General features: G+C 34.1%; 2 protein-coding genes across 2 annotated transcripts in view; both read left to right on the forward strand.

Moving 5' to 3' along the window:
- Positions 1-15,057, forward strand: part of LOC137638787 (uncharacterized protein DDB_G0286299-like) — a 281,890-nt gene that overhangs the window by 68,209 nt on the left and 198,624 nt on the right. The window lies entirely within an intron of this gene.
- The window catches only part of LOC137638879 (uncharacterized), a 24,623-nt gene continuing 11,309 nt past the window's right edge, over positions 1,744-15,057 (forward strand). Inside the window, exons 1-3 of the mRNA XM_068371286.1 lie at positions 1,744-1,820; positions 2,088-2,252; positions 3,578-3,695. Coding sequence (XP_068227387.1) covers positions 1,744-1,820; positions 2,088-2,252; positions 3,578-3,695 — 360 coding nt within the window. The remainder of the gene's footprint in view (positions 1,821-2,087; positions 2,253-3,577; positions 3,696-15,057) is intronic.

Genomic DNA, 15,057 nt, shown 5'->3' on the forward strand with positions numbered 1-15,057 from the left:
CTAGTTAAAAAAAAGAATGCTATAAGCCCAAGGGATCCAATTGGAATAAAATAAACTATAAGAGCAGTAATGAACAATATAAACTATTTCATGAGCAGTAACAACATTAACAGAGATCTGACATATCTAAACTATAAAGAGAGACTTGTGCCAGTCTGACACTTGCATGAATCTGTGGAACGCATTGGCACGACTCTAGTCATTGCGCAGACTAGTCGTAAACTGGTGTGAAGTGTAAGTAAACCTATCGTGACTTCGTGGCATGTTGTGACGAGAATTTTGAAATGTTCAAAATTTTAGTCACGGTAAAATTTCGCGACCGGGTCGTGAACTACAGGTATGAGCAAACTGTTCGTGAACTCGTCGTGACTTCGTCAGGACGATGCTGGAGGATGCGTGCCAGTGCGTGGCAATGCGTGCCATGCCACAACTGTCACGAATTGCCACGAATAGTTCACGAACAGCTCACGTCGAGTTCATGAGTAGTTGACAACATGTTCACTAATATGCGTACGTCGCAATGTGGCCGTGCCTTCCCACTGATATGGTCACGTGTACTTCACGCACTAATGGCACGAGTAGTTCACGAATAGTTTACGCACTTCACGAACAGTTTGCGCATGGCATGAGCAGTACATGATCAGTTCACGAACAGTTCATGATCAGTTCACGAACAGTTTATGATTAGTTCATGAAAAAAACAAACAAAAAATAAACGTTTCTTTTATTTAAAAAATGGAACAACTGTGGATGCAGCTTATGGAGCTACTACGATTCTTTCTTACCAAGGGACAGCACCAGCAGGGGACATGTAGTAATGTGACAGGTAGTCTCGCTGATCCTTTGCATCCTTTTGGGTATGATGGCCAGTTAAGAGGCAGCAGCCCTGCAGGTGTTGGTCAGTCCTCCATCCACCAGGGATCAGATCATGTGTGTCCGGATCTTTGTGGTCCACTTCTGAAATTGTGCATGGGGATCTGATGAGGATGAGGTTGTGCAGGACACAGGCACACATGGTAATCAGGTTGATGGTGTCGGGGTGCTTATGCATCGTCGTCAAGAAGCAACGGAACATTTGACACAAAATTCCAAAGGCATTCTCCACGACATGTCGGGCACGAGACAACCTGTAGCTATATATGCGTTCTCGTAGGACCTGTGACCGATGCGAGAATGGTTTCATCATACAGGTTCAGAGAGCAAAGGCGTCATCCCCTACGAAGTGATAGGGCACTGGCTGGTCGTCATTAGTGAGTGGTTCTTGGTTGAGACACTCCAGCTCTGTTCTCTTCTACAGCATCATGCAGGGAACAGTTACTCCATGTTCCTCCATCCAACACACCACCCTCTGTCCCAACATCCACATAGAGGAACTTGTAGGTAGCATCTACCACTGCCATCAGTACAATGCTGTGGAAGCCCTTGTAGTTGTAGTAGTAAGAGCCAGCATTGGGTGGCTTCTTTATGGCGATGTGCATGCCGTCCAAAGCCCCCCGACAGTTGTGGTAATTCCATCTGGAGCTGAACCTGGCAGCAACTTCCCTCCACTCCTCTTCAGTTTTGGGGCAGCGCAGCACTTCGTCCTTGTAGACAGCGATGATGGCTTTACACACCTCGGGTATGAACTTGCATATGGTACTTGCTTCAACCCTGAAGCTGTACTGCAGACTTGGGTAGGAATTTCCAGTGGCTAAAAAGCGGAGGGTGGCAGCCAGCTTGAGTCCAACTTCAAGCGGTTTCCTCATGAAGGTGGATTGCTTCTGGAGGCAAGGGGTTAACTTCTCAACCATCTCTTGGAACAAGTCAGCTGTGATTCCAAGGTAATTTTTCTGGCTCCTTTGATCTTCCTTGTGGAGTTCAGTCAGTAGACTGTCATACTGTCCAAACTCGTGCCTTCTGGTTAACCATTTCCTGACCCACAATTTCCTTTGTGTCTTTCTTCGAGGTGGGGTTGCCTTTTCTTGCTCTTCTGCCTCTGCCAACCTTTTCTGCTGCTCTTCAACAATGGCTAGACAGCTGCCAGGTATAGGCATCTTCTCTCTGCAATGATTGTGTCTCTGACATTAAGCATGTTGTCTCTTCCAAAGCCATTCCAAAAATGACCAGGGGTTGGAGAGGCCCCGTTTTTATATGGCGAGGCCAAGTCGGCACAACACCGTCCGAATTGCACAAACTCGTCATGCCAATGCAGGAAGTGCGCAAACAATGCGTGAACTCGTCGTACCAGTTTGTGTCAATGTGGACACTGATGGGTACGCATTCGTGAACTATTCGTGAATTCGTCGTGAACTGATCATGAACTATGCATGAACTAACCGTGAACAGTGCAGGAGCCTCCCAGTTCGTGCCCCAAAGTGGCACGACTTGCCACGACAAATCCTTGACCAAAAGTTGTGCAAGTGTCAGCCTGGCATTATGTCAACCTCTTCATCATAAAACCATTCGCTGTAAGTTTGAACTTTGAAAGTTCCATCAATTCAACTGCTAGATTAGGAATATCATCCAACAACCTGGTCATAGCTGGAATAAAACATCTGGAATACTGTGTAATATTGAGGCCTCTGATAGAGAGGGCTGGACTGTTAGAATGTACTGCATAATATTATTACTATTACTAGCTAAGCTACAACCCTAGTGGGAAATGCAGGATGTTATCAGCCCAAGGGCTCCAACAAGGAAAAATAGAACTCAGTGAGGAAATAAGGAAATAAAGAAGTTATATGAGAAGTAATGAAAAATTAAAATGAGTTTTTTCAGGAACAATAACAGATCTTTCAAATATAAACTTTATAAAGAAACTTATGCCAGTCTGTTCGACATAAAAATATTTTCTGAACGTTTGAACTTTTGAAGTTCTACCGATTCAACTGTCCGACAAGGTAGAAAGAAAGAATTAAAAAATTTCTTTAGAATAGATTGCTCGCAAAAAAATTTACAATATTTTCTCAATAATCCAATTTTTTGTGCAATTGAGGAAGAGAGACCTGATGTGTTTCTCATGAGTAAATTTGCTGTCAAAATTCACACCTAAAATTTTAAGCATACATAGAAAAAAGAAAGAAAAAAAAACATTATCAATTCTGAGCTCCGGATGTTGAGGACCCACTGTCCTTAACTTACTTATAATCATACTTTGAGTTTTGTTAGGATTCAACTTCATACCCCATAATTTGCACCAATCAATAATTTTAACTAGATCTCAATTAAGGGATTCCGCAACCCCAGATTCATGAGATGGAACTGATCTAGAGAGAGTAGCATCACCTCCATATGCAACGAGCTTGTCTTCAAGGCCAAACAATATGTCATGTGTATACTGCATGAAAAGTAATGGTACAAGAACACTACCCAAACGAACTCCAAATATCCCTTTCCTATACTCACTATGGTGTCCATCAGCAACAACTCTTTGCAATCTATTACTTAAAAATTCAATTATGATGCTAAGAAAAGACCCATCCACACCCAACAGTTTGAGTATGAAAACAAGGGCCTCATGATTAACACAGGCAAAGGTAGCTAAAATCAAGGCGAACCATACAAACTTCCTGACCACAATCAAGGGATTTCTGTACAGCATTGGAAATTGTAAGAAGGGCATCACATGCTCCAAGGCCTTTAAGACAGCCAAATTGCATACTAGGGAACAGATGACTAATTTCAGCAAACCTATACCAAGTATTAAGAACAGGAAGGTACTGTCCGGGAAGATCTAAAAGCAAAGGATGATCAGAGTCATGAAAATTCTGATGCAATATACATAAATAACTAACTAAACAACAGTACAAGAGATTAATAACAAACCGAATGCGTTTCTCAAAAGTAATTTTGTTACAAAAAATCACCCCTAAAATTTTAAAAGAATTGTATAGAAATAAAGAAATATTATCAATACTGAGATCTGGATGTTGGAGAACCACCGTCATCGACCTACTTACTGTACAATCATACTTTGAGTTTTGTTAGGGTTCAACTTCATTCTCCATAATCTGCGCCATGCACTAATTTTAGCTGGATCTCTATAAATTGATTCAGAAATCCCAGAACTACTTTCAGAAAATGGAATTGAAGCAAAGAGAGAAGCATCATTTACATATGCAATGATCTTGTTTTCTAGGCCAAACCACATGTCATGTGTATATACTGTAGCGTGAAAAGTAATGGGCCAAGAATAATACCTTCAGGAACACCAGATATCAAATTCCTATACTGACTATGGTGCCCATAAACAATAATTCTTTACAATCTATTACTTAAAAATTCCATAACGATGATAAGAAACTGTTTGATTTTGAAAACAAGGGCTTCATGATTAACACGATTAAAAGCAGCAATAAAATCAAGGTCAACATACGACCAACCTGAACACAATTAAGGGATTTCTGTACAGCACTGGATAGTGAAAGAAAGGCATCACATGCTCCAAAGCCTTTAAGAAAACCAAATTGCAAACTAAGGAAAACATGACTACCTTCAGTAAACTTATTTAGACATTTTGCCAAAAGGTATTTAAAAACTTTAGATAAAATGTGAGTTATTGAAATTGGGCGGTAATCAGCTAGACTACAGCTACCATTGACATATATGAATATCCGTAAAAAAAAAAAGAGCAATTTCAAGATAAAAGAAGCAAAAGCTGCAAGACAATCCCAGAGAGGAAGCACCAGTTCCAAACTCTTGCATTGTGAAGATTACTTATTGTCTCACAGATAACGTGAGATTAGGATAAATAGATATATGGAATTCAGACAAATATATAAGTACATATAAACAAAAATATATCCATATGTATATCTACATACACATATATAATTATAATTATAATTATGTATATATATATATATATATATATTATATATATATATATATGTGTGTGTGTATATTCTTTTTTAAACATACTAATATTTACCAATTAATCTGATACCCATAGCTCATTGGATAAGGAATTCTCAACATCCAAAATGTAATTATATTACCATACACATTCACCAGTTCAGTGAATAAATGTCATTAGTGTCACTGATGGCTTACCTGCTCATTCCGTTATAATTGGCCGGATCACCCAATGGTGGGAGATCGGGTACCTTCATTAAATTATTATAATCGAATGGTTTTTCGAAAACCCTTATCTTTCAACCAGATCATACGCTAGCCGACTTCCAATTTATTGATGATATTTTACGTATTATAAATATATACATACATACCGTGCATATATATATATATATATATACATATATATATTTATATATATATATATGCATATATATACATACATACATACATATACATATATATATATATATATATATATATATATATATATATATATATATATATATATAACATAACAAAACATACATATTGTGAGTATATATAAGAAATATAAAAGTATGTATAATCATACACACAAGCATATGCATATATAAAAACATTCATATATATATATATATATACTGTATATATATATATATATACATATAAATATATGTATATATATAAATATATATACATATATACTGTATACATATAAATATATATATATATATATATATATATATATATATATATACATATATATATATATATATATATATATATATATATATATATATATATAAATAATGTATATTTGTATGTGTTATGTGTACATATATACCCAACTTATATTCTTTTACCAATAATTTTCAGCTCGTCCTACAAAAACATCTATATTAATAACAATATTAACAATAGTGATATTAATAACAATCAAGTAATGTTAGTATAAATAACAACAAAAAGAAGCAGTCCGCTTATGAAAGGGGCACTACCTCCAAAGTCCCGTTAGCGTTTCTGCCGACCTGAGGATATTGTTGCTGTGCAAAGCGAAAAGAAGGAATATTGCGGAGAAGGTAAAGAAATAACCTTCCTCGAGTTGGCCATTGTGCAGCAAACGATGGATGCTGCCACTCGGAAAATCAAATATGAAGGATGCTCCCTAAAGGATTGCGTCAACCCCACTTATATATCCACTATGTTTTATTTTCCATAATGCTTTTGCTGTTCCAGGAACATTATCACACACGATGTGATATTTACGTCATTGTGGTAATTTGCACATGTCCTTCAATGTGCTTTGTTCGCTATTAGCGTCAAGACTATAAGAAATAGTCATTTACACGCATACTCTATTTATGGATAGGCCTAAATGGATATATGTACCTTACCTACATTTAACTTGATATTTTTTTCTAATGAATGTCTGTCTATAGACAGTTGCATACATTAGTCAACACATATTAACACGTACTTAATATACCACACGTTCTAGCTTTTATACATAGACATTCTCTAACGTTCATATCTATTAGCATAAACCTATGAATACATATTCTCTCTCTCTCTCTCTCTCTCTCTCTCTCTCTCTCTCTATCTCTCTCTCTCTCTCTCTCTCTCTCTCTCTCTCTCTCTCTCTCTCTCTCTCTCTCTCTCTCTCTCTCCCTGTGCGTAAACGGTATATATAAAAGTTGCAATTTCTTCCAGCACACACGAATAAAGCCTCTTTTCGACAGCTCCAATCCTCTTAGTGTACAGTCTCCCTATTACCGTCATTAAATCTGACATTGTGAGAGACCATAACACAGGACTGAATAGTATACTTTGAAGTAAAAGCACACCTCCACATAGACGTAATTACAGAAAGAAAAATATATGAAATATACAAGGGCTTAGGTTTGCATACAGTTAATTACTGATAAAAATTTCACTGAGAGAAACGTAATTTGACTCCATAAAATATTATCCTCTATAACATCACAGGTTTACAAGTAATGAGATACGTGTTTAATTATCCGTCGTCCAGCCCAGGCTTAGTACAAGTCCTGAGAATTAAAGTATATCTTTGAGTGATTTTTCGTAGGAATATAACGGTTTCAATTTTATTTTAAACTGCCTATTATATCTTAAAAACGATATAAGCTATTACGGGCTTCTGTGCATGTGTGCTCACACACGCTGTTTATTTGACTGTCTATATATATATATATATATATATATATATATATATATATATATATATATATATATATATATATATATATATGTATATATATATATATATATATATATATATATATATATATATATATATATATATATATACATATAAATATATATATATATACATATAAATATATATATATATATATATATATATATATATATATATATACATATATATATATATATATATATACATACATACATATACCAAAGGCACTTCCCCCAATTTTGGGGGGTAGCCGACAACAACAAGAAAAACAAAAAAGGGGACCTCTACTCTCTACGTTCCTCCAGCCTAACCAGGAACTCAGCCGACATATATATATATATATATATATATATATATATATATATATATATGAATATAAATACATATACATATATACATACATACATACATACATACATATATATAAATATATATATATATATATATATATAAACATATATATGCATATATACATATATATATGCATATATATACATATATATATGCATATATATATATATATATATATATATATGTATATATGCATATATATATATATATATATATATGCATATATACATATATATATAAATATATATATATATATATATATATATATATATATATATATATATATATGTATGAATGTATATATACAGTATATATATGTGTGTGGGTGTATATATATATATCTACATATAAATGGCAATACACTTCAGAAAGCATGTTAACCTTATAGGCTGCCTCTCAAGGGTAAGGGCTGTTCCGTGTGACGTTTGTTTATGTACATGCTATGAAATTCATCGTTATCCATCTCCTTTCATTTCTATCCCATTGCAAATCTATTCTAAACAAATAAAGGCTAATAAGGTTCGGTTTGAGTGTTAGTTCGTTACTTATTCGCTGCACTATGTACATCGAATAACATCATTCTTTCCATTAGCTTATTCTTTAGGATGGATTCTCTCTTGGCAACTTAATTAGGTTTCTCTTGTAAACTTACATATTTTCATTTTTATCATTTGTTCACTATTACTCGTATATGATCAAAGAGGTTTCCGGACAAAAGCTTAAAATCTTTGATTCCAAGGTATAACTATGCGTTTGAAGTTGTACGTTCTCCTCTCTCTCTCTCTCTCTCTCTCTCTCTCTCTCTCTCTCTCTCTCTCTCTCTCTCTCTCTCTCTCTCTCTCTCTCTCATGCATACATACATACGTAAATATATATATATATATATATATATATATATATATATATATATATATATATATATATATATATATATATATACACATACATACATACATACATATATGTATATATATATATATATATATATATATATATATATATATATATATATATATATATATATGTATATATATATATATAGAATATGAATGCACATTTCGTAAGCCATATGGCAGGCGTCACCAAAGTCAGGTCTGCTTCACGAAAAAGAATTCTAAGAAGCTTACAAATCTCTTTCGGTATAGTTGATCGAGTTTCGGCATTACTGGAGTGTGGTGTTATGATGGGTCCCCCATTATCGTAGGATATAAATGTATATATATTTCTGAAACTATTCATTTGCGACGGGAACGAGTGCCATTTTCGAATAGAGCGTAATTTTTTCTATAAGAAAAAGTAGTTATTTTCCTAGGTTACATTGCCCTGTAATACACTACAATAAAACCCCGGTATTATTGTGCTGTATTACAGGGCAAGGTAACCTACGAAAAAAAACTACTTTTTCTAATAGAAAAAATTACGCTCTATTCGAAAATGGCACTCGTTCCCGTCGCAAATGAATAGTTTCAGAAATATATATACATATATATATACATACATATATATATATATATATATATATATACACATACACACACACACACATATATATATATATATATATATATATATATATATATATATCTTACGATTATGGGGGACCCCCAGTGGGAACTCGGGGTTTTGGGTGGGGAAAACATACTGGGGAAACGATATAGCCTTTATAGTTATGACCCAAATATAATTTCTAGAATTTACCAATTTTTCTCACATTTTAATAGCCTACAATTATGGTATTATGCTATGTTATAATTTTACCGAATATTTATGGGGCATGATAGTCAAGTGACATAGGAGCATTTAGCTATGAATAACTTAAGTAATAATACAGCTTACCCTCCATTATCTGCGTATGAGGAGAAATGATGTTTCCTTGGATCTCTCATGTAATCGGATTCACTTGCGAACGATACAGCCATTGTGAAAATTAAGTTCTGGAGTTGTTTTGACGAAGTAAATGAACAGGAGTCTTTGCTTAGTTTCTTTCCGACAAGAAGTCGACGAATAACGCACAATGAACTGACTGTCAACAACAAAGGCGTAAGAATAAGTAATGTCTTAAATATAGGTTTCCAGATTAAAGGGTTTATTTAGTTCTATAGATGCTTATAAATATTTTTATAGCTTTAAAAAGGTAATTAAATAACTTTAAAAGTAGTATTTCTTTCTTTTATATTATAAATTTATAAGCTGTAAGTCTTTTTATTGAGAGCTATTATAACTTAAGATTGAAAGGCTCTTATACTTTTAGTGATTTTCAAGCATATTATGTTTCGTTTGTTTAATACATTAAACATCGACTTTCATAAAGTTAAAATGTAAACCCAGTAATCATATCCACTCGTTTTTAACTTTAAATGCCAGTATTGGTTACAAAATTATATTTTCCATTTTATACAGTACAAAGTAATTCTTATGAAAAATTAATGCATGGTTATGGTGAATTTTTTATATTTCTCTAAACTAGAAAGATAATCCTACACTTAAAGATTTTTTTCTTTGACAAATAGATGATAATGTAATAATACGACTTATACAAAATCCAATGTATGGCCAGGAATACAAAAACAAGTACAAATAAGAGCAAAGTAGTTTAAACTATATAAATACATGAACACCTTTATTTTACAATAGCTCTATCCACACTCATTACATGGTAGGCTGATTTTTTTCACTATAATCAGGAACCATTTTCTTCTTCAGAACTTCATTTTACATTGTATCGTACTATTTCAAAAGACGTCGAGACAGTAGGCATATTGATGTTTGCCCATATTCGAAAACTTGCTCAAGAATGAGAAGCCTCGGTCCTCCTGGTCTCAAATTGCTTACTGTGCTAAATAAATTAATACAATTGTGCAAAGCGTCTAAAAAGAAAAGTCATTAATTCCAACCCCGCACCTCCTATCCCTAACTCACAAGGATGGTAAGGGTGCAGACACTACTAGAAACTATCGTGCTTGATCGAGTCTTCAATATAGACTACCACAACCCTTAAACCAGATTTAAAGTGCATGCCGTCCTTTTTACGATGATAAAAGTATTTTTTTTTTTTACTTACAAACATATATATAAATATCCGAAACGTACTATACCTGCCAGTCACAAATCAAAATAATGATCTTATCCTAAGGAAAGGTATTATGACTGATCTATTTTAGTAGCATAAACATATCAAGGATCTGTAAACTAAAAATAATACCTAAATCACCAAAGATGTGTTATCTTTATATAAGAAAACTGTTTCAATTTTCTATATAAAGAAAAAACTAAACATGACGAATAAGTATAAATAATTAATTCATACCAGTTTATCATCATTACAACTACCTAAGCTACAGTCTCAGTTGGAAAAGCAGGATGCTATAAGCCCGAGGGCTCCAACAGGAGAGGAAAGAAGTAGAATAATGTGGCTGATTGTACCCTCAAGCAAGAGAATGTTAACCCAAGACAGTGCCAGACCATGGTACAGAGACTATGGCACTACCCAAGACCAATGTGTGTGTGGGGGGGGGGGGTAGCCACGGTCATATATAGTCACTACTAAATTACCAGTTTGTCTTTAGTATTCCAAGAACAAGCTTTTCTTCGCCCATTGTTATTATTATTATTATTATTATTATTATTATTATTATTATTATTATTATTATTATTATTATTGTTATTGTTATTGTTGTTGTTGTTGTTGTTACTAGCTAGGCTAAACCCCTAGTTGGAATAGCAGGATGCAATAAGCCCAAGGGCTCCAACAGGGAAAAAATAGCCTTTGTGAGAAAAATAAACAAGGAAATTAACTATATGAGAAGTAAGGCATCAAGTATAAAACATATTTTAAGATCTTTAACAATGTTGAAATATATTGGCCTTATATAAACCATGAAGAGAGTAATATTTAGATTAAATTTATCAATATTATATTATAAGACCTATCGGAAAGGTTTATCTTTACATATCAAATGTTAATGTAAAGATAAAATCATTGTAATGATTTGTAACTCGAAAATGTCACTGCATTCTAGAACAAGAGTTTCTAGTAACTTCTAGTAATTAAATTTAGTTCTACATCTCCAGCTTTGCTTATGGCGTAATATAGTTCATCCTGGACATTTCGGACCTTCCAAGAAAACGGGACGCAGGAGTTATAAAGAGGAACGATACGTGTGCATTCCGCAATGACTTGCATAGACCATTTCAAAGATATTTTCTTCGCGACACCTGCCGTTACATGGCATTCATATTTAAATTACAAAGCTACTAATTTTAGAAGAAAAGAAGGATACTTTGAAAGCTCGTAAATCATCAGAAGCTGAGTTCATGATTATTCATCATTTACATTCAAACTGCATTCTGAAATTTTATTGCCAACCTTCGGAAGTCGTCGTTCCTGTCTTCATCCGAGTCTCCAAAATCATAAGAGACTTATAAACCATAGGCCTTTATTATACTTTATTTGTGTAAATTATCAACTGGTAAATAGTGAGTATCTTGCGAATCTTGTAAAACATTGCAAATATCATATTTATTAATAAAAGTTATTGTTAGGTTTGCTTGCTATTATTTCCTTCTGCTGTTAATATTTTCCTATTTCTTTATGCTGAATTGATTAACAATGGAATAAAACATTGCTGTACATTTTACATAATCCATGTCGTGACATAACTGACCAAAACATAGAGAGACTTATGTCAGCGAGTTCAGGATACAAAAACATTCACTGAAAGTTTGAGCTTCTGAAGTTCCACTGATTAAAGTGCCTCATTAGGAGGAGCATTCCACACTCTGGTCATAGCTGGAATAGAACTTCTAGAATACTCTATAGTGCCGAGCCTTAAGATGGAGGGAGCAAGGCAGGTAAAATTACTGTAACTCCATACCTAGTACTACCTGCAAGATGTTACAGTCTGGGAAGATCTGAATGCAAATGATGCTCAGAATTATGAAAAATCGTATGCAACATGCGAGAACTAACTGCACGATGGCGACTGAAATCAATATCTAGATAAAAAATAAGAAATTTTCTGGACTGCAAGTTCTTTTCCAACAAATTAAGATGAGATTCCTCAGTTGAATAGCAGAGAGGAGACCAATACTCAAAACAAGGAAGAATGAAAGACTTGAAGCATTTCTTCAGAATAGATTGATCACGAAAATCTTAAATCCCTTTTCAATAAGCGAATTTTTTTGTGCAATTAAAGAAAACCCTATGTTTCTAAAATTTAAATTTCCAATCAAGAATGACATCTACAATTTTAAGGGAGCTGTATAAGTTAAAGAAATATTCTCAATGCTGAAATATGGATGTTAAGTAGCCACTATCCTCGACCTGCTTACAATAATACTTTGAGTTTTATTAGGATTCAACTTATGTCTCATATATTGCACCATGCACCAATTTTAGTTATTATCCATCAAGGGATTCAATAATTCCAGATCTATACTCAGGAGATGGAATTGAAGCGAGCTTGTTTTCTAAGCCAAACCACTTAACGGATGTATATAGCATGAAAAGTAATAGGCCAAAAATACTATCCTGACAAACACCAAATATCACATCCCTATACTCACTACGATGCCCATCAACAATAACACTTTGCAATCTATTATTCAAATATTTAATAATGACGCTAAAAAAAGACCAATCTACTCCCAACTATCTGATTTTGAAAACAAGGACCCCAAGATTGACACGATCAAAGGCAGCAATAAAACCAAGGCCAATCATACGTACTTCCAGACTACAATCAATGGATTTCTGTACAGCATTGAAAATTGTAAGAATGGTATCACATGTTCCACGACTTTTGAAAAGCCAAATTGAAAACTAAAGAACGGGTTATTACCTTCAGCATACATATTTTAACGTTTTGAAATAGGGCATTCTAAAACTTTAGATAATAAGGGAGTTAGGAAAATTGGGCAGTAATCGATACGGATAGAGCTACCACAAACTCATTTACCTAATGAAGTAGCATTACCAAGTCTCCAACAAGTGTTAAAAGAATCTCTTCTTGCTAACTAGAAAAAGTAACAGACAACTTAAGAGCTAAAATACCAGCAGTCTTTATAACAAGCAAAGGAAAATACCATTCGGATCTATTCCTCTATAAGCATAAAGGTTCATCAACAATGTTTCAATCTCACGGGACCGAAAAACTAGTCTGGTCTAGGATATGGGTCAATCTTATGTCAGCCATGAAGAAATAAAAATTATGGAAGGTTAGATTAGTTTATGTAATGGCACAGTCTTAGCTTATTATTATTATTATTATTATTATTATTATTATTATTATTATTACTTGCTAAGCTATAACCCTAGTTGGAAAAGCAGGATGCTATAACCCCGAGGGCTCCAAAATGGAAAATAGACCAGTAAGGAAAGGATATAGAAAAAATAAACTAAAAGAGAAGTTAAAGAGCATTAACATTAAAATAAATGTTTCATATATAAAAGCTATAAAAACTTCAAAATAACAAGAGGATAAAAACTTCAAAATAACAAGAGGAAGAGAAAGAATAGCGTGCCTGAGTGTACCCTTCAGCAAGAGAACTCTAACCCAAGACAGTGAAAGGCCATGGTACAGAGGCTAAGGCACTACCCAAGACTAGAGAACAATGATTTTGGAGTGTCCTTACCAAGAGGAAAATAGCCACTGAACAATTATAGTGCAGTAGTTAACCTCTTGAGAGAAGAATAATTGTTTGGTAATTTCAGTGTTGTCAAGTGTATGAGGACAGAGGAGAATGTGTAAAGAATAGGCCAGACTATTCTGTGTATGTGTCGGCAAAGATGAAAGGAGCCGTAATCAGAGAGAGGGATCCAATGTATTACTGTCTGGCCAGTCAAAGAACCCAATAACTCTCTAGCGGTAGTATCTCGACGGGAGGCTAATGCCTTGGCCAACAAATGATAATCAAAGGAAAATACCATTTGGATCTATTCCTCTAAGCATCAAGGCTCATCAACAATGTTTCAATCTCACGAAACTGAAAACTAAACTACTTAGTTTAGCCTCAGAAAAAAACAGGAATGAGGAAGATCGATTTCTCATTGCTCTGCTTACTGTCTAACACATCAGCTGTGAGTGACAAGAACCATCTGGGTTAAGTATAGGAGGAACTGTCAAGTCGACATCAAAAAGTGCAGATTTAACTGTAGCCCACCACGTACGTTCATGGGATATGCCAGAAATTATTTCTTTTATGGTTAAATTTCATTTCTTTTCACCTGAAGGATAACTCTCAGGGCAAAATATCTAAGCTGAGTATACAGTAGTTAGTCCAAGTCAAATCTGATATGTTACCCTTTCAAAAGATGATAGGCCTCCTGCTTCTCCAAATAAATGTGTCTACAATCATCATTGAACCAGGGTTTGTCAAACAAGGAGGGATACGCCTATCAATTATGTTGACTAGATTCATATTCAAAAGAGGTTCAACACTTTTATATAATTGTGACCAATTTAAAAGCAAAATATCGCTCAAAATCCCATTCCACTCTAATTAAGATATTATATATCTTACATGAGTACTCTATGACACATTAGGGGCAAACTGCTCAGTCTTAATTACTGACGAAACCAAGGCATGAATTATGAATTATAATAATTTTAATTCCCATCATCATTATAATTTTTCTCTTCACCAATAGCCTAGTCTCTGGATAGCACGCATCC

This window comes from Palaemon carinicauda, chromosome 3, assembly GCF_036898095.1.
Source record: "Palaemon carinicauda isolate YSFRI2023 chromosome 3, ASM3689809v2, whole genome shotgun sequence".
NCBI classification, from domain to species: Eukaryota; Metazoa; Arthropoda; class Malacostraca; order Decapoda; family Palaemonidae; genus Palaemon; species Palaemon carinicauda.